General features: G+C 41.5%; 2 protein-coding genes across 4 annotated transcripts in view; one reads left to right on the top strand and one right to left on the bottom strand.

Annotated features, from left to right (window-relative positions):
- Window positions 1–5,738, bottom strand: part of cdca4 (cell division cycle associated 4) — a 7,070-nt gene extending 1,332 nt beyond the window's left edge. Inside the window, exons 1-3 of one of the 2 annotated variants that reach the window (XM_040137726.1) lie at window positions 5,480–5,738; window positions 1,661–1,798; window positions 1–1,287 (exon numbers count right to left, since the gene is read on the bottom strand). The exon at window positions 1–1,287 is cut by the window's left edge and continues 1,332 nt beyond it. In XM_040137726.1, the coding sequence (XP_039993660.1) occupies window positions 358–1,278 (921 nt within the window). In that variant the 5' untranslated portion in view covers window positions 1,279–1,287; window positions 1,661–1,798; window positions 5,480–5,738 and the 3' untranslated portion in view covers window positions 1–357. The remainder of the gene's footprint in view (window positions 1,288–1,660; window positions 1,799–5,479) is intronic. The other variant, XM_040137725.1, reaches the window with a different exon arrangement.
- A 5,088-nt stretch (window positions 5,739–10,826) lies between these two features.
- ahsa1b (AHA1, activator of heat shock protein ATPase homolog 1b) lies at window positions 10,827–17,725 on the top strand. 2 transcript variants are annotated; one of them, XM_040137002.1, is made up of 9 exons: window positions 10,833–11,102; window positions 13,764–13,954; window positions 14,292–14,374; window positions 14,474–14,591; window positions 15,595–15,686; window positions 15,835–15,963; window positions 16,153–16,254; window positions 16,425–16,476; window positions 17,148–17,725. In XM_040137002.1, the coding sequence occupies exons 1-9, from the start codon at window positions 11,023–11,025 to the stop codon at window positions 17,318–17,320; spliced, it is 1,020 nt and encodes a 339-aa protein (XP_039992936.1). In that variant the 5' UTR covers window positions 10,833–11,022; the 3' UTR covers window positions 17,321–17,725. The 2 variants fall into 2 exon arrangements, with proteins under 2 accessions (XP_039992937.1, XP_039992936.1); XM_040137003.1 differs by lacking the exon at window positions 13,764–13,954 and having other exon boundaries at window positions 10,827–11,102.
- The last annotated feature ends 185 nt before the right edge of the window (window positions 17,726–17,910 follow it).

The following is a 17,910-nucleotide window of genomic DNA, read 5'->3' as shown; positions in this document are numbered from 1 at the left end:
TTTCATCAACAAAGTAGGAAACTAACTGCTTTGCCCACAGGCCAGCGTGGCTTGTGAATCCCCGAATTTATTGATTTCACCCTCACTGCTTTAACTGCCAATTACATTTTTTGAATAAAAGATGGAGGTCCCACCTGCAGCTGCCGACGTGTCTTAAGTGTCTGTTAGAGGAGACCAACTACATCTCTAACAGCCAATCCCATAATCTACTTGGCTTGCTGTTAATTTCCCAAATTGTCCCAAAACCTCCAACAATTTCCATGTGTAACAAAACCACATACAGAACATGCACGTGTACTGTGCATAGTCTGGAAAGAGTCTGCGGGATCAATACAGGCCAGAGGAATGTTCTGAGTTTCAGGATCCCACTATGATCTCCATGATGTGGTCCAGTTCGTTCAGGTCTGACCTGCAGCTCGAGCTGGAGCTCAGGGCCGTCGGCCCGTGAGAGGAAAGGCTCTCCAGCAGATCGTAAGGCCCCATCTTGGGGGTGCTCTGCATGCCTGTCAGCACCGTGTCGAGGTCATAGTAGGACGGGTCCACGTCTGAAAACAGTTCCTCGAGCGCTGGGTCAGGGGGCGGCGCCGGGTGCTTGATCTCAAAAGTCCCAAAAACCTGCTCCCCTGTCCTGGAGTCTGCGCTCAGGTGGTCCCGGTCTCCCTCCTCTCCCTCCGACACACACTCCTCGCTGTCCTCCTCTTCGTCCTCCTCGCACTCACCGTCTTCCTCTTCCTCCTCCCAGCAAGGCCCCATGCCAAAGGGTCCTGCCAGGTAAGAGGCGGAGGACAGCTGGGGGGAGACGGGCGACAAGGTGGACATGGTGACCTCTGTCTCCACGTCTCCCTCCATCACCACCTCCTCAGAATGGTAGCCTTCCTCCAGACCGACCACTGAGAAGGGTTTGGGGCTCTGCCCGGCCTGAGCCGCCGCATCCGTCTGCCGGCACAGCACCTCAGTGGCCACCAGGCGGTCGGCAGGACACTGGGCAGCTGCCAGGGCCTGGGTCATTATCTGCCAGGTGCCGTCCTGGGTCATCTCCTCCTGGATCTGCCGCACCGTGTTAGCGATGAGCACAGAGCGGCACAAGTTGGGCTCCACCAGCATGTGGCAGAGCTGCAGCTTAATCAGCGACATGTCAAGCAGCGACTGCCGCTGCAGGCTGTAGGAGGACGACAGCGTCCGAGCCGCCGCAGATGATGCCACCTGGCCCTGGTCGCCGTTGGAGACGGGCTCCTCCCCGGAGTCTGAGAACTTGCGCTTGGTGCCCTTCGGGAACATGTTGTCTCTCTGTGATGACGGCGAGGAGACAGAAACACAAGTCAGACACCCAGTGGCAACACTTGTCTGAGAATCATGAAAAATCTATCACACTGACAAACACACAAAATGCCTACTGTCCTGAATTTCACTAGCTAGGATCATTGTGAAAAGAATAAGTGCCATGTAATTAATGACGTAAATGTGTGACATAATGAGGCTATGTGGTGTAATATATGTGTGTGTGTGTGTGTGTGTGTGGACATGAGGGAGCTAGCGCTACAATCTGCTTAACAGCAGCTGTGACTTTATAGATAAACTCTACAGGTTTAAAACTCTCTGTGCACTACAGTAAAAAGTAAATTGTTCGTTGTAGTTGTTTTTTTCTTAAAGTTTGCTATACCTTTCCTGTTGAGAGGCACAGGCAATAGCAATGCAGCTTGGTCCCGGCTGCAACGCTTCAAGTACTTTTGTACGAGCGACAAGCAGCTTTTGTTGAGCACCATTTCTGCCCATTTTAGGCCAGTCTGAGGCAAGACTCCTGCTGGGCGGAACAACCACACTTTTAACAGACCACTGAGCCACCGAAAATAGCATGGTTACCAACTAAATGCGGACGCTGCATCAAAGTAAGCAGAGACTAGAGAGACCTTTGTCAGAAAACAAAAACAGCACTCAAGTTACATAATCAGTGCACTTATATTCTTTCCCACTGCCACCTGTGATCAAGAAAATCAAAAAGATATCCTAATCAATAGGTGCTTTTAAGGGGTAAAAGTGATAAGAATATGAAAAATAATAGCATTCACAATAGTCACAATACAGTATACCACCATGAACCACTAATAATTACATGGGATATCAGGTTTCCGGGTCTACACACGCCACGCTTCGAAAAACTAGTAGAACAAGATTTTCACTTTCTCTTCACTGAGGAGGGGAAGAAAAGTAGAGTCAACTTCCTTATTGTACACCACTTCGAATACACAGATGTCTTACAGGAACAAAACAACGCTCCTGCTAACATTAAAGGCCATCTGACTTCCCAAAATAAACGGGATGCAAGTAAATAGGAGACTGAGCTCTGAACAGCAGCCTGTGGCATTTAATTTTCCATCAGACAGAAAAATAGTGTGCAGTGTCCGGCTGTGTCTCCTCTGTGTAAAACCTGTGGGCAGGGCATTTGGGTGAATGATTCCACTTGCTTCAAATTTCTATTGGTGATACATTTAAAAAAAAAAAAAAAAGCAATCACAAAAAGTAAAAGCAAGGGTACAGTGAAAATAATATTCATACACGTTGGACTCTAAAGCACAGAATTAGGGTTTACAAAATAGGAATGAACAGCAAAGAGTTGTTAACAGTTTTACAAAAACTTCCCACTTTTCTGCGGAAACCAAAATGGGACTAAATGCACTAGACACTGCGGTTATTGTCACAATTCAGCTGCAATCCAACAAGTAAGAATTTGTTTTTCTTTAAATTTTCATTTTATGATGCCAGGCAAAACTGAGCCCTATAATCTGTGCAAATTATATGGCATTTTAAAATCAACACATTGTGCACTCAGGCATGGGATGCAAGATTTTACAGCCAAAAACTGAGATGACAAAAACACCACATACTTTAACATTTACTCAACATATAATCAAATACAAAAATCAAAAAAATTTTCATTTCTAATTACTTAGGAACTGATTATACACTCTTTGACTTCACCCTTCAATAGAGACCTATTTTCATACAGAAAACCTGACATAGAATGAGAAAGATTGAATTACGGCTACTGTCTTCACCTGACTGATCAGATGAGTGAATTAAATCAGCACCACATTTTTTAGAAGTTACAATCCAAACGCAAAAAAAAAAAGAAAAAGAAGCGTATCTAATGGACACTGAATGGCTTGGGAGTCTGGAGGTCTTTGAGTCCTCGCTTGCATAGAATAACACATTTTGTGGACAGGAAATGGTCACAGAATGTAGGAAAAAGTATCTAAAATACAAAGAGTGAGAAAACAATTATGGACATATGTTGTCTTCATGTGTAGTGCATTTGTGCTGGTCCCTGTTAAATAAGAGACACTAGAGAGCACTATCTCGCTGAAGGAAAAACAACGTGTAAAAATTCAAATAGGTAATGAAATAGAACCGGGAAGACCTACAACCTGAGAGAAAGCACACTGCACAGAGAAGAGAAAACAGTTTTGGACATGAGAATTTTTTTAACAGGTATATTGATAAAGGTTTTTTGAACACCCTATAGTTAAGCATTTTGGGGTTAAATCTCAAGGATTTTACTTGAATTAAGTTAATTGTAAAAAATATAAATCTCCAAACTAATGTTAAATATTTGGTTTAGATATTTTCTTTTTTGTAAAGACGAAGACCCAGTTCAGACTGGAAATGTTTTATACCTTTATCACTGTGATCAGGCACCTGTAGCAGACAAATGTTACATCTTACAACTCATACTCAACTGTTTGTGCACATACTCTAGGTCTATCAGAGACAGGACAGTTCTAAGACCTACAGTATGTGAAAGGACATATTAATAACCAAAATCTCAGTCACTAATAGTGCTACATTTTTTACAACAATTACTCGATTGAAGAAAAAAATAATCAGCAACTATTTTGATCATCGATCTATTGTTTCAATGATTTTTTTGTCAGCAAAAATAGTGACAAAAAAAGTCAAACATGCTCCACTTCCAGCCTCTGGAAAGAGTCTCTGTTTTATAAATCACTGAAAACTGAACGTCTTTGGGTTCTCTACTGTTGGTTGGACAAACCAAGACATCTGACATAATCACCTTGGTCTTTGGGAAGTTGCAATGGGCATTTTTTTCACTATTTGTTGACATGTAATAGACTAATGAATGCTCAAAAAAAATAATCAGCAGGTAAATCAATAATGAAAATGATTGTGAGTCGCAGCCATGTATTGTCCGATGAATTGACAAAATAACAAGAACACCTCAAAATAACATGAAAGGCAGTACATTTAAACCAAAAAACTACAAATTCAACAAAAAACTAAATGTTTTAAAGATTATAAACTTCCCCGTGTGTGGTTATTGTTTTATTCTATGCACCCATGCAAGCATAACTTTTACCATTTATATGTACTGATTTTAAGACCTATCTTGTCTGCTATAGATGCTTAATTGTAGTGACTGGGCTCCAGATCATTTCCAGTACAATAAAACCATAAGCACACATTTCATTTGAGCCTACACGTAGGCTCTTGCCATGCTCTTAAGAGCGAATTTAAGTCGTAAGCCTTAACGAGACACTGCTGACATATATGGTGTTCAAAAACACGAGTAATCAAGAGCAAAGAAAATGAATCTGGTTGAAATTTCGCAGGCAGCACTTGAGTCAGATCCCGGCATTACACAAATACACATGTATCTAAGTATCTATATGTCAGGCAGCGCTGCTAAATACAGTGTTTGGTATAAAACATTACTACTAAGCTGAGCACTTGTCTTGTTCTATGCTAGGAGGCAAACAAAATTCAGCCTCGCTTTACGTCAATGGCTGCTAGCATGACCCATCCCCCACTGCACACTGAAAACCCAGCACTTCCACAGCTCGCCGTGCTAAATTAATAATTTAAACTTAAAAACACGGCAGCATCAGTATCCCAGTTTCCCCACCCGCAACGCACAGTAACCACTATCGGTCGCTGGATCGGAGCCGGTGGAGCCGGCCGCTCAGAGCGGCTCGGCGCTGCCGGCCGTGACTGCCGCATGCTTTGTCTTTTCAGCATCAGAGCTACCGAGCGACAATGAGGCCATTTTGCGCTAGTAGCTAACAGCTAGCCGGCTAGCTATGCTACGGAGCTGACTTCGGAGCCGCCGCTGGCTAACTGAGCTAAAGATGTTCAGTGAAACGGAAAAGCGATGCCTCCGTGGGGCAACAAAACGCTTGGCATTCGTCTCACTTTGGCCTTCTTTGGCAATATCCTCTTTCTCCCCCCTCCTCCCTCCCCACCAAAAAAAAAGAATGCTAGCAAGCTAATTAGCTAAAAAGCGCCCACCCACCACCACCACCCATCCTCCGCGGTCCTTCCTCCCTTTCTAGCCAAAAACAAGAGTTTTCGCCGCGGCTCGGCTGTTAAGTTTCGCCCCCCCCTCCCCAAAAAAAAAAACAACAAACCGCCGCCCGGGTACCTGGTTAAAACGACTATCGCCGGGCGGTTGGGTAGCCGCACTCACCTCGTGTTTGTGTTATTTTATTCCCGTCTCGCTCATAGGATCGACGGAAGGGAAAGCGGAGATCAGGTTCAGATGAGATCATTCATGCCACGGCTTCAAAAACTGAACTACCTCTGTCCTGCTGCTGCTGCGGAGCGGACGGCAGGAGGGAAGGAAGGGAGGGGGGAGGGGAGCCGACAAAAGCCAGCCATATGCCTGGGATTCCTCTCTAATGATTTCTCCCTGCTTTTCTCTCCGACTAGTGCTTTAATTTGACAAACAAGTGAAAGCCCGTGGTTGGCGTCGAGAAACGAGAAATAAAAGGTCGAAAGGGATTTTTATTTTTTTTTATTTTTTTTTCTGCTAAGCTCTTTGCAAGCCACATTTATAATTGCTCCCATTTTATTTTTAAATCAGAAATTAAACAAAAAGAGAGGTGGAGGAATGATTTATCCTTAAGTTTGAAGCGGTGGCGGAAGAAGTACCAGAAGGTTTTTAACGTTAGTAAAAAGTAGTAATGCTACGGTGTAGAACTACTGTTAGAAGTAAAAGTCCTGCATTCAAAAATGTACTAGAGTGAAAGTACAAAAGTATTAGCATCAATATATATTAAACATATATATATATATATATATATATCTTTTATACTTAAAAAATATACTAAATACGTATATCTATGTATATATACATATGAAAAAGATATACTAAGAGTTCTAAACATACACACTGGACCATCTGAATAATTTATATTAGGCCTGTTATTTTTAGATGGATTAATGTAGGTATCAGTTTAATGTTGCAGCTGTTAGATAACAAACGCACCTCACAATAGAATGAAACTCAATACACCTACACCAAGAAAACTACAGCCTGAAAGCAAACAAGCACCTCTGACATTTTGAAACATTTATAAACTGTTATTGTGCATGGTCATCGTGCTACTCTATGCACCCATTAGTGACAATGCTGCTGGTTTTGCTTTTAAAGAGAAAGATAGATTTTTCGAATTTTTGGGGTAAATTTTCCAACGTTTCACTGAAAAAAAAAAATCAAAGGTTAGAGAAAAGCTCAAAAAAATCATGCAAATGTGGTCATTGGAACTTTGTTATTTCTTCTTTCCTCTCCCAATAATCATCGCACGACCCTTCAGATTTATCTTGTGACCATTTGGAGGGGCCCGACCCTCAGTTCTTGAAACCACTACAGTACTAAAATGCTAATGTAATATTATTCAATACTGTATATCAGTTAGAGGGGCCATTTTCTCAGTAACAAATGCTGTTGCTTTTAATACATTTTACTGACAACACTTTCGTGTTTTTACTTACGCAGGATTTTTAATTAAGGACTTTTACCTTTAATTAAGTTTTGGCACTTTTTTAGGTAAGGGATTCGAGGACTTTTTCCACCACAGGCAACACCAACCTGTAAAAATACTCCATTACGAGTCAAAGTCCTGCACAGAAAATATTACTCAAGTAAAAGTACATACAATTATTAGAAAACTATACCCATAGAATCAAAAATACTCAATGCCAAAAACTGGTCCCTGGGAGTGTCATAATATCATATATTATATCTGTATTTTTTAGATTATTATTGCTGATGCATCAATGTGTAATGCAACATGTTTTGTATTTAAAGTATTCATTTTTTTAAAGTAGCCAGTGACACTTGTCGTTGGTGGATGAATGTCATGGAGTAAAGTGCAATATCTCCTTCCGCCATGTAGTTGAGTAAAAGTATAAAGTGGCATTAAATTGAAATACTCAAGTAAAGTACAAGTACTTCTAATTGATATTTAAGTAAGGTGCACGAGTAAAAGTACTTGGTTACATTGCAACGCTGCAAATATTTCAGTAAAGACTATCATTGATGTAGTGGTTAAGAGTTTAGAAAACATGCAATTATGTTCAACCTGATTGTATCTGCAGGAAGCTTAATCTGCACTTACATACTAACATAACGTCACTGTGTAAAATGAGAATAGTTTTTAATGAGCGGCCTTGAGTGACCTTTTCGCAGTATACAATTGGGTTAGTTTTTTTTTTTTTTACAGCTCCGAATCACAAACTTACCATACAATCTGTACAACATACGAAACCCCCTGTCCTGGGACCCCCAGTTTGGATAAGTAAAAACTCCACAAGAAAAACCTTTAACCGGAGAAAAAAGGGAGAGACCTCAGGTAGAGCAACAGCGGAGGGATCCCACTTCCAGGACCCTTTTTGTTGCTTTGGACAAAAGCATCTGCCACATTTTGTGAGGCCTTGTTTATATCTTGAAATAACATCTGAATAAAATAACCATTATCTAGATATTCTATCTGGATGAGGACAAGCGCATGTCAGTGCAAGTAAAAGTACACAGGTTTCACGATCACACTGTGGTCAGGGCTACCAGACCACATCTGGGGTGGCTGAGTTCACATTGTGATCAGAGCTCAGCCGCAGCCAGCCAGTTGTAAGTGTAACTCATGCAGTCTTGTTCCTATTCATGAAACTGCAATTACAAAACACCTAAGAATCCCCAACCGAGCAAGTCACTTGTTTGACTGAGAGCAATTTATGTACTCTGAATACAAATTGCGGAAAATGAGAAAACACCGAGCGCACATGCAAGTGGATGACATTTATGTGTCTCGATACGGATTATGTTTTAAATGTAAGATGTTAACGGGGTTTTAAAATTATGTGCGTTCCCTTTTATAGTTGGGTTTGAAAGCTTAGAAATTGCAGTTTAAACAAGGATTCAAAGTACACTCTTTATCTCTTCTTGAATTTTCCCTTCACACAGCTGAACTCGTCGCTGCTATCTTTTATTTCTCCAATGCCAAGACTACCACACACGCCACCCTTTGAATCCGATTGGTGTAATTATCAGAAATAATCAGTGCTGGTGATGCTTATTACTTCTGCCATGGAGGTTTTTTGTTTTTGTTCTTGGTAATTAGCGTAATCTGCCTTCCTATGAACGATGGATTTCAGAAACCTACCGACAGATTTTAAAATTAGTTGGGAGACTTGGGTTGAGTTAAAAAAAAAAACCCAGCAGATTAGATTTCTTCACTGTTCCGGCATCCCCACGGGTACAGTAATTATGCTTGACACCAACCCTGGGGGGATGTTGTTTAGTGTTAGAATATTCGTTTCACTCAGTATTAGTGACAGGAATGATGTCAAGCCAGCGGTTGCTCCTCCACAAGCCACCTCTCTTCACCTCACAGCGAGGGCTTCTTGCAAGCGGGGCATACTCAAACCTAGATCCTACCGCCCTTCCAGGAACCCCTGACCAATGTGAGGCGTTGTTGCAGCAATGGGGACATGATCCCTCACTGACTTCCCACCCGTGAACACCGTTAAAGCTGTAAGGATAGTAACGTGTATTTTGCGATGTCAGCAGCAGTAGAGCTTGCAGTGACGTGGACTGCAGTACCGAGGGGAATAGGCTTCACTGGGGAGAACGGAACAGCGCAGCCCCTTCTTTTCTCTGCTTACTGTCTTATACTTAAATTCTGCTTACTGGAGGAATCTGTTTACCGTGAGCCATTTAAATGTTTAGGGCATTTCATTATAAGGGTGTAACTGACAATTATTTTCATTACTGATTTATCCGCCAATTATTTCCTTGTTCCCGTTTATCTCTAAGGCCCCACTGCAAGACCTGCCTCATTACTTTTGCTCTCTGATCTCATATAAACACGGCACTTAAAGTGTCAGGTCATAGGACATTTGAAAAATTGGTTGTAACGTGCGTGTGAATTTTCTGTGCATCTGTCCATATCTAAACTTTATATCTCTATGCTTGCACACTGTTTTACATGTGTTAAAGGACAGCTGAAGTGAAAAATGCTCAATGTCCTTCAGTGCATCTTTTTAGATATATAATGAAGACGTCTTCGAGATAAAAGCCACAAAGCACTGTTCACGTCTCGGTTTCTCAAAGTTTTCATTCTTCTCTCACTTTCAAATTGCAGCCAGGGGGAGCTTTATCGCTGCCAACTGTAGTGTTACAGAATCCATATGTCCTTGTCATCAGTGCCGTGTAATGTAGAAAGTACAGAATGCTTTAGAAACTGCGTTTCCAGAGCTGCGTGTGAAGATTGTTTTAAAGTCCATGATGACACGACCCTCCGTTTGATAAGATGCTTTCCACTGAGAAGCAGAGGTGAATTTAGTTTAGTATGTCTCAGCCTACTTCTTGCTGCCACTGCATTTTGATTTTTGTTGGTTACTTACTGGTTTTTCCAACTGTGCCCGATTTGCTTTTACTCCATTTATGGCAAGTTGGTCTACAGTTTCAATCCTCTGAGTGCCTACACGAGCAGGTACCCATTGAAACTTTACATCTATTCCTAATCTGATAGAGCCATATAACGGTTTTCGTGTTTCGTAAAGAATATCCCATCTTCAAGAAGTATGTTTGAGACAAGCCGAGGCTGCACGAGAGACCAATTTCCTCTGTCCACTGTAGAGCAAATGAAATTCGCCATTCACTGCTATATGGTCAGTTGTTCTCTATCCAACCTTAACTTACAACTCTGGAACATAAAATGCAACTTGTTCTACTATTATCAGGGTTTTTAGACCCATCAATAAATATACACTCAGTTATCAGTTTATTAGGTACTCCTAGATAAAACTAAAGTTATCTCATACAACATTCCTGTAATCAATCCACCTTCATGAAGGTTATAATGTTAAGTGTGTGTTGAAATTGTTTTAGCGCTTTGTTGATCCAACTTCATGGTCATTTTGGAGGATGCAGTTTGTGCTGCTGTTGAACTGCATTATGCAGAGGGGTGTTTCTGTTATTTAGTCCGGAGTGGACAAGATGCTTGAAACACCTGTTAGTATAATGCAGTACAGTTAGAAAAGCATCACAAAACCACATCCTCCAAAACAACCATGACATGGACACCTTCTCTAAAACAGCATGAATAAAAACGGAACATAATGACCTTCGTGAAGGGAGGATTTATTGCAGGACTTGTGTGTTAGACTGCGTTAGTTTTAGGCAGGTGTACCTAATAAACTGCCGACTGAGAGTATGCACAGGCCTCTAATGTTCACAGCCTTCAAATTGAATGCATTTCTCTTTGCATGTACATGATCCAATGTGGAAAAATCGGTTATTGGTTGAGGTAGAAACCATGAACGGCCATCATAAAAAACAGTTTGACGAATTTTCAAATAGTTTATAGCTAAATCCTTAGTTTTATCTGAAATAACAACACAAAAACTCTCCATTTTGAAGTTGTCACTTAACGAAAACATGTTTATAACGTCTGCAGATTTGCCAGAAGTCTTCCTTCCTGACGCGGAACTATTCTTCGGAGTAGGAAGGGTTAGTGGACGGGGGGGCACTTTAACCTCCCTCCACGAAGGTTCCGCTTCCAGCATTTTCTGTGCACGGCGGATAAACGCGAGAGCACCGCCCCGGAGAGCCAGCAGCAGCCAGAGGCTTCTAGAAACAACGTGTACCGGGACAGTCGCCGGCAAACAGACCCGCTCTCTGCACAAAACGTTGCACGTTGTAACTTTTCTTATCATTTAGCTCAGTAAATGGCTAAGTGGGGAGAAGGAGACCCTCGCTGGATCGTAGAGGAGAGAGCCGACGCGACTAATGTTAACAACTGGCACTGGTGAGATGTGATGGAAGGACACTGACTGCTAGTTAGCCCGCTAATGCTAACATCACACGCTGAGCTCGTATGACTGCCAAACCGCGGCTGTTATTTTGCCATTTTGTTCGCCTTCGCAGGCCAGCCGGTGTTACCAGCTGGCCCGCGGGCAGCCTTGGGCGGTAGATGCGGGGTATTAACGAAGCAGAGTGTAATTAGCCGAGCTAGCCTCATGATCATTTTCTAGTTAGCCTCGCTTTTGGCTAGCTACTGCAGCTTCAAATGCCTGTATTGAGGTCGCTGGCCGTTAGCAGTGATCTTTAACAACACCGTGGCCCAGTCTGGCTGTTACAACACACTTGTTTCGGTGTAATAACATGTTAAATAGTCCAATATTTTGTTTTCAGCCACTGTTGTGAGGTAGCCCCATTTTCAACGTGACTGTAGATATTATCTCATAGTTTGTAGCTCCCTGAAAACTGTGGATCCAGATTTTGGTGTTTTGAAGAGTGTTTCTATCTTATATTGAGCACAAAGTACTTAAAAAGTGGCCATTAAGTATTCGGGTTGCAGCAGATATTCCGTACTGTGCTATGGATGGATGGTTAGTGTACTTTCTTCATCCCGAAGAGAAATTGCAGTAAAACAGTGAGGTGGGTAAATAACAAACAATGCAATTAAAGGCTAAATGAGTTGTTGTTTATACAGGTTGTCAGCAGGTCCTGAAAAGTTTTCAAAAGCATTTATTTCAGTTTCCTCTAGGTCTTTATAAAGATATTTAAAAAGTCTTAAATTTCATTTGCGAATGTCTTAGGCAGTGATGTCAGTTATAAAATGTTTCTGCATGTGGCTGGAAAAACTCCAGTGCATTTGCTCCAAACCTCAGAAATTCATATGTAGACCTTGAATCATTAATTTGTTAATCCATCCATCCATTCCCTGGTGCTGGTCCAGGTCATGTTTAATGATTAATCAGTGATATTATTTAGGAATTATTTAGGGAAGGAGAGACAAAAACCTGATATAAATGTCCATCGGTCCACGCGCCCGGTAAGTAACCCTAGGCCTCATCATCCCTACTGGTTTTTTGCTGATATTTTTCATACTTCAGCTGGTGTGACTGTGACTGTGAAACAGGTATTAAATAGCGGTCTATGTGGTAATAAAAGTATAAGGCTTCTAAAAGTTTTTAAATTGGTGAACTCGGCAGAAAATCTGCTGTACAGAAACGTATTTCTCTGACTCAAAGGGACTCTGGATGATATTATGTCATCAGTCAGTTTCCTGACATGTAAAGTTGCTCAGTAGTGGCCCAGTTTCACCATCCCTCCTTCGCCTATATATCATTTGAGTGCTACTGTGTACGGTTCCAAAAAAGTCCTTAGTTTTCCCCAAAATTGGGCTTTGGTGACCTCAAACACCCTGATTAACTATACTGTTCTGTACACACGGTATCTCTTACATGTCTGTCTGTCCAGTTGTTCTTTCTGTGGTTTTTCTTCTTCTTTTTTTTTTTTTTTTGTGATGAGTTTTTCCTCATCAGAAACAAGTGTCTAAGGATAGCAGGTGTCTTGTGCCGTACACATCGTAAAGGACCTCGAGGCAAATTTTTAATTTTAGGTTGTATGAATAAAATTGGCCTGACTAGACTTGAAACTCAAATGCTGGTTTGGGATGTGAAGGTGAAAGTTGGGGCCACCGAGGAGTCAAAGCAAATACATTTGCTTCGTAGGAATTGGCTGGTGCTGTCATTAGCTCTTGAAAAACGAATGCCATCTACAAAATCATTGGGGGTCAGGATATACCCTTGTTTTTACATGTTCCAATCCACCAGACTGCTGATTGTGCTCCTTCTTATTTTCCAGGCAGCTGTTAGTTTGGGTTTACGTGAGCTACTGAGCTGTAGAACCGTAAACTTTAAGGTTGCTCGAGGATGGGTACCTCATCACACACAACGTCATGTCTAACGCTGCTGTGTAATTATGTAGTTATGCCTTAAAGTAACAAACTACCGGCTGTAAACAGGATCAGTGTAACTGTCTCGTGTTTCAGTAGACATGATGTTCACTGATCAGACTGTCACCATCTGGGGCAAGTCTGCAGTTTATGATTTTCATACCACAACGAAAATGTATAAAAACCACCAGCAGCGTTAAATGAAATATTAAATAATATGGAATGCTTTGAAAGTGTCTTTTAGTGTAGAATCAAATACTGCTCATTAAATCATACACGCTTAATGAATAGTAATGTAATGAATATAACATGATTGTGAAGAATAGATTGTAGTATAGATTCTACCCGTGAGTCCGTTTAAAAGCGGCTTAGTGTTAAACTAACTGCTATTTAGTCTGAAATTGTGTGAAGATGAGCTCAACCCGAGTGACCTGGAAAGAGGCGTTAATTGTCAGTATTTAGGGTGAAATGTCCGAGATTGGTCAGGAGACGAAGCTATTTCAGCTGAGCTACATCTTGAAGGTGAATCGGTCAGTATTCTACTGATGTCTGCTAGAAGCTATGCATCTTTAGAAAAGTAGGTTTGTCGCGCAGAGTATAACAAGGAGAGAAGAGATGAAGAGATCGCAACATCTACTCAACAGAACATTGTGAAAATATTAAAGAAGAAGAAAAAAGTGCAGGTTTGTGCTGTTCGTCACTGTGGTCTCCGCTGGACCTTTTCAGGACCGAACGAGATGCAACAAACTGGTCGTCAGACAAATTGAAATCGCTGCTCCTCGGGCTCAGCGTGGAGAATGAGGAAGGGGGGTGCGAGGTGACAGAAGTCAGCAAGGTGGAAGGAGAGGCCTCGATTAACAACCGCAAAGGGAAACTTATTTTCTTTTATGAGTGGAACCTGAAAGCTACTTGGACTGGTAAGTGGAAGACCGGGGTTACTGTTTGTTTAGGGGGGTAAAATGATATTAATACAATCGATCATTTGTCTGCTAACAATGGCGGTGACTCCCGCTGCCGAGATGTGCCGCAGCTGATTCACTACAGAGGAAACAAACCGGAAACTAACCTCATTATCTGCCCGCATTAAGTCTCTTTTTTAAAATGGGACAGAACGGGGCTAAAAATGCATCAGTGGCCAGCACAGGAGAGAAAATGTGTATCTACATCTTCGTCATGATCAGTATTAAAGCAACGAAACATGTCTGAAGAGGCTTTGAATCTTTGCTGACACACTTACTCCCTTTGTTTTACCAGGAAAGTCAAAATCGGGGGTCAAATATAAAGGAACCATTGAAGTTCCAAACCTGTCTGATGAAAACGACATGGAGGATCTTGATGTGAGTTTCACCACACAACTCCACATGTGCAGTGATTTTCAATCGACCGGTTGTCGTAGGAACATCGCGGCCACGCTTATCCTCTTGGTCTTTGTCTAGATTTCTGTATCGTTGAACAAAGACGAACCCGACACGCCACTGACCAACCTGATGAAAACAAAAGGGGCCGAGAAAGTCCGCGAAGCCCTGGGAAGCTACGTGGGGTTCTTAAAAACAGGTGAGTGAAACCAGACCCACGGAGTTCTCCTTACATTTTAAAAATCAGCCAAAACAACAGCTAAATTCCAAAGTAGGGTCAGCTACCAACTCACTATCAAGTCTTGTGTGGCTGTACTGTATATACCTAAATGATCAGAAAAACCACTGATCGGGCCTTTTAACGGTTTCCCAGTTAAGTTATGGCCATGAGTTGTTTTGATGGGTTATGATGATGAGCCTTTGTGGTATTTTACGTGAGTTACCAGGGGTTGTATGGACAATTTAAAAACAATACCAGAAAAAAAACGGCAGAAATGGAAAATATAAATTAGCTAAATTTAATTTTTTAGAAAATTTATTTCAAACCAAAAAAACCTCGTTTGATGATGTTAACGTAATTTCATATAACAGAGATGAAGACACAATCTCATGAAATGAAAATTTTAACATATCCTCTAAACTGAGGACGTTAACGTAACGTCTAATAAACTGATACGTAACGTGTAAATTAAGAATAGGACAGAAAGTGTCGCCTGTGTTTTGCTTTTTTCTATTGAGCTTCTCATCACGATGTTTGAGTTGAACTTTTCTTGAAAGTGTCCGGGCAGCAAGGTCTGTTTGATATGAGAGATGAATGTACAGTACTCGTTTACACGTAGGACATTTTACATGGCTCAGTTTCTTGTTAAATGCCTCTCACCAACATATGAGAGCACTGTCTGTTTAATGTTAGTTCAGTTCATATCTGATATAATGTGTTGGACCCATTACAGTTGTATACACTGTAGCATGTATTGGCCTCCTGTTGTTTTCTCTTGCCTCTGTTTTCTAAGCCTCTGTAAGTCGACCACTGAACGTTGCTCTGGCAGAATTTCATTTCACTTTCACAGCAGAAGTGTCAGTATTCAGGACAATTTACTGATTAAGAGTTTTATAATCAAACTTTGTGTTTGTTTAAGTTGGACTATTAGAAATTCTCCGACTCCAGGATTAACGAAGATAAAATTTTATTTTTATTGCAGAGTTCACACAGGGAATGATCCTGCCCACAGCCAACGGTGTGGCCAAGCTGCAGTCCACATCGCAGTCCAAAGCCAAGCAGGATAAAACTCAGGTTTGTGCTGACACACGAGATCTTCAGCCGTCAGACAGAGCTCACGTCCCTAAATAATTAACTGTAACAGAAACATGGTGGCGTTTTTCTTTTCAGCGGTGCAGCAGATTTTCCCTCACCAGACTTTTGTTCTTGCTCCGTTGAACAGATTTCCTCCTCGGGCAGCACAGCTGCTCCAGTCAACACCGGCGTCAAGATCCCCACCTGTAAATTCAGCATGAGAGAAACGTTCCTCACCTCACCAGCTGAACTCTACAGGGTCTTCCTCAACCAGGAGGTGAGTTCCACGCGTTCATCCTCGCTATCCGGCCCTGCTCTGGTTCGGTTTCCAACAAACGGTTGCTTTATTCTCGTAGACGACGCGGCAGAAAGAACGGGGTTAGCAGGTTACACTCACTTAGCTGACATGTGGTTTGACTTCATCCCACCAATGTCTGATTGAAGTGTTGGTCTCGTCGATGTGCAGATGGTCCAGGCGTTCACACACGCTCCGGCCACGGTGGACGGAGAGAGGGGCGGAAAGTTTCGTCTGTTAGAAGGAAATGTTTTCGGTGAATTCACGGAGCTGGTGAGACTTGACTTTCACCCTTAAACCTGAAAAGAATATTGAATATTTAAATGTGCACATCAACTATGCAGTGTGACAGATTTCTTAGTTTTGTGGCTTTTTATTCCTATTGGGTTATTCTGCTCGGCGCCCTCAGTTGAAATGAAAACAATATCGTCTTTTGCCACCAGGTACCCGATGAGAAAATAGTCATGAAGTGGAGGTATAACAACTGGCCCTGTGGTATGTTGGTTTCTTGTTTTTATATTCAAGAGAAATTCTCATTAACACTTTGCAGCAGTAGCAGCGATAGAAAAACTTTTTTTTTTAATGGATCCTTTATTCAAACAAACTGAGCTAAGCTAATCTTTTTTTTTTTTTTTTTGGTGGCTACTGCTGAAACAACAAATTAAAATTTTAAATGACAATTTTGATTATTTACTCAAGTAATCAAACCAGTAAAAACACCAAATATTTGCCGGTTATTTGCCTTCATCCTTTATTTTGGGGTTAGACAGAATACACAGATTACAGACATCGGTTGAGGTCATTTTCGAAGCACGTTTTTTTATATACTTGATGATTAATCAAAAAAAAAACTTCTTCAGTCTCGATTCTGTCCATCAGACATAAATCTGTAGTGGACGGAAAATAAATAGGAAACAGACTAAATGTCTTTGACCTCAGAGTCGTATTGATCAGTGGCCTGTTATTCAAAGGTAACAAAACGTAGAATTATTTGCTTAACACTGAAAAGAAAAAATTTTCTGCCTCAGTGTCGGGTCTTATTAGATACTTATTGGGGGGATACTTCACATTGGCCTTACTTTGGTCTCCACTAATGGAGTTCATAGTCAACTACCCTGCAGAACTTCAGGCACCGGTGGCAAGGTGATTGTTTTTCCGCTCTGCAGAGCATTACGCGACGATCTCGATGACCTTCTTGGACCGGAGCAGCGAGACGGAGCTGAAGGTGGAGTGTCGAGGCGTCCCCGACAGCGAGGAGGAGCGGACGAAAGAGGGCTGGAAGAGATACTACTTCGAAGCTATTAAACAGACTTTTGGCTATGGTGCGCGACTCTTCTGAAGACGGTGTGCGTGTAGTACCGTTCTTCTTTTCAGTTTTTCTATTTTTAAACTTATTGTCCTTCGATCTCTCTGGCACAAGATGTCCTATTGTAAACTCATAGCACGAGTCAACGAGAGCGATGAAATGGGTGAGGTCAGTCTGTCACCTGTGTCTGTGTAAATGTTTTAATTTCTGAACATATTTAAATCTAGTTCTTTTCCCCCTTCAGTATTCGGGTCAGTTGTTCAAAGGAGCGTAAATGGACTGTGCCTTTGGGACTGTGGATGGAAAACAGATTAATTAAAGCAAAGGAGAATTTATTGAACCACTAATGCAAATTGGCCTCTACTTCTATAAATATGTAATTATTGCAAGAGTTAAAAATAAATGTTGGTTTTCTTTTATTTGAAAAACAAAAAATGACGTTGCTTTGAAAATGTTTATTTTTTACTTATTTTACTCTTTTCAAGCGTAACCGTAGTGAAGATGCTTTCAGCCAAGATGCATGTTCCCTTTCAGACGGAGGAGTGGCCGCTGGATTTGAACCTTACTCGTGAGGTCCGTCACTTAGAGCTAAGCGGCACTGTACTTTCGGTTGTTTCGTTGAG

This window comes from Xiphias gladius, chromosome 10, assembly GCF_016859285.1.
Source record: "Xiphias gladius isolate SHS-SW01 ecotype Sanya breed wild chromosome 10, ASM1685928v1, whole genome shotgun sequence".
NCBI classification, from domain to species: Eukaryota; Metazoa; Chordata; class Actinopteri; order Istiophoriformes; family Xiphiidae; genus Xiphias; species Xiphias gladius.
This window is presented reverse-complemented; position numbering and strand designations above follow the sequence as displayed.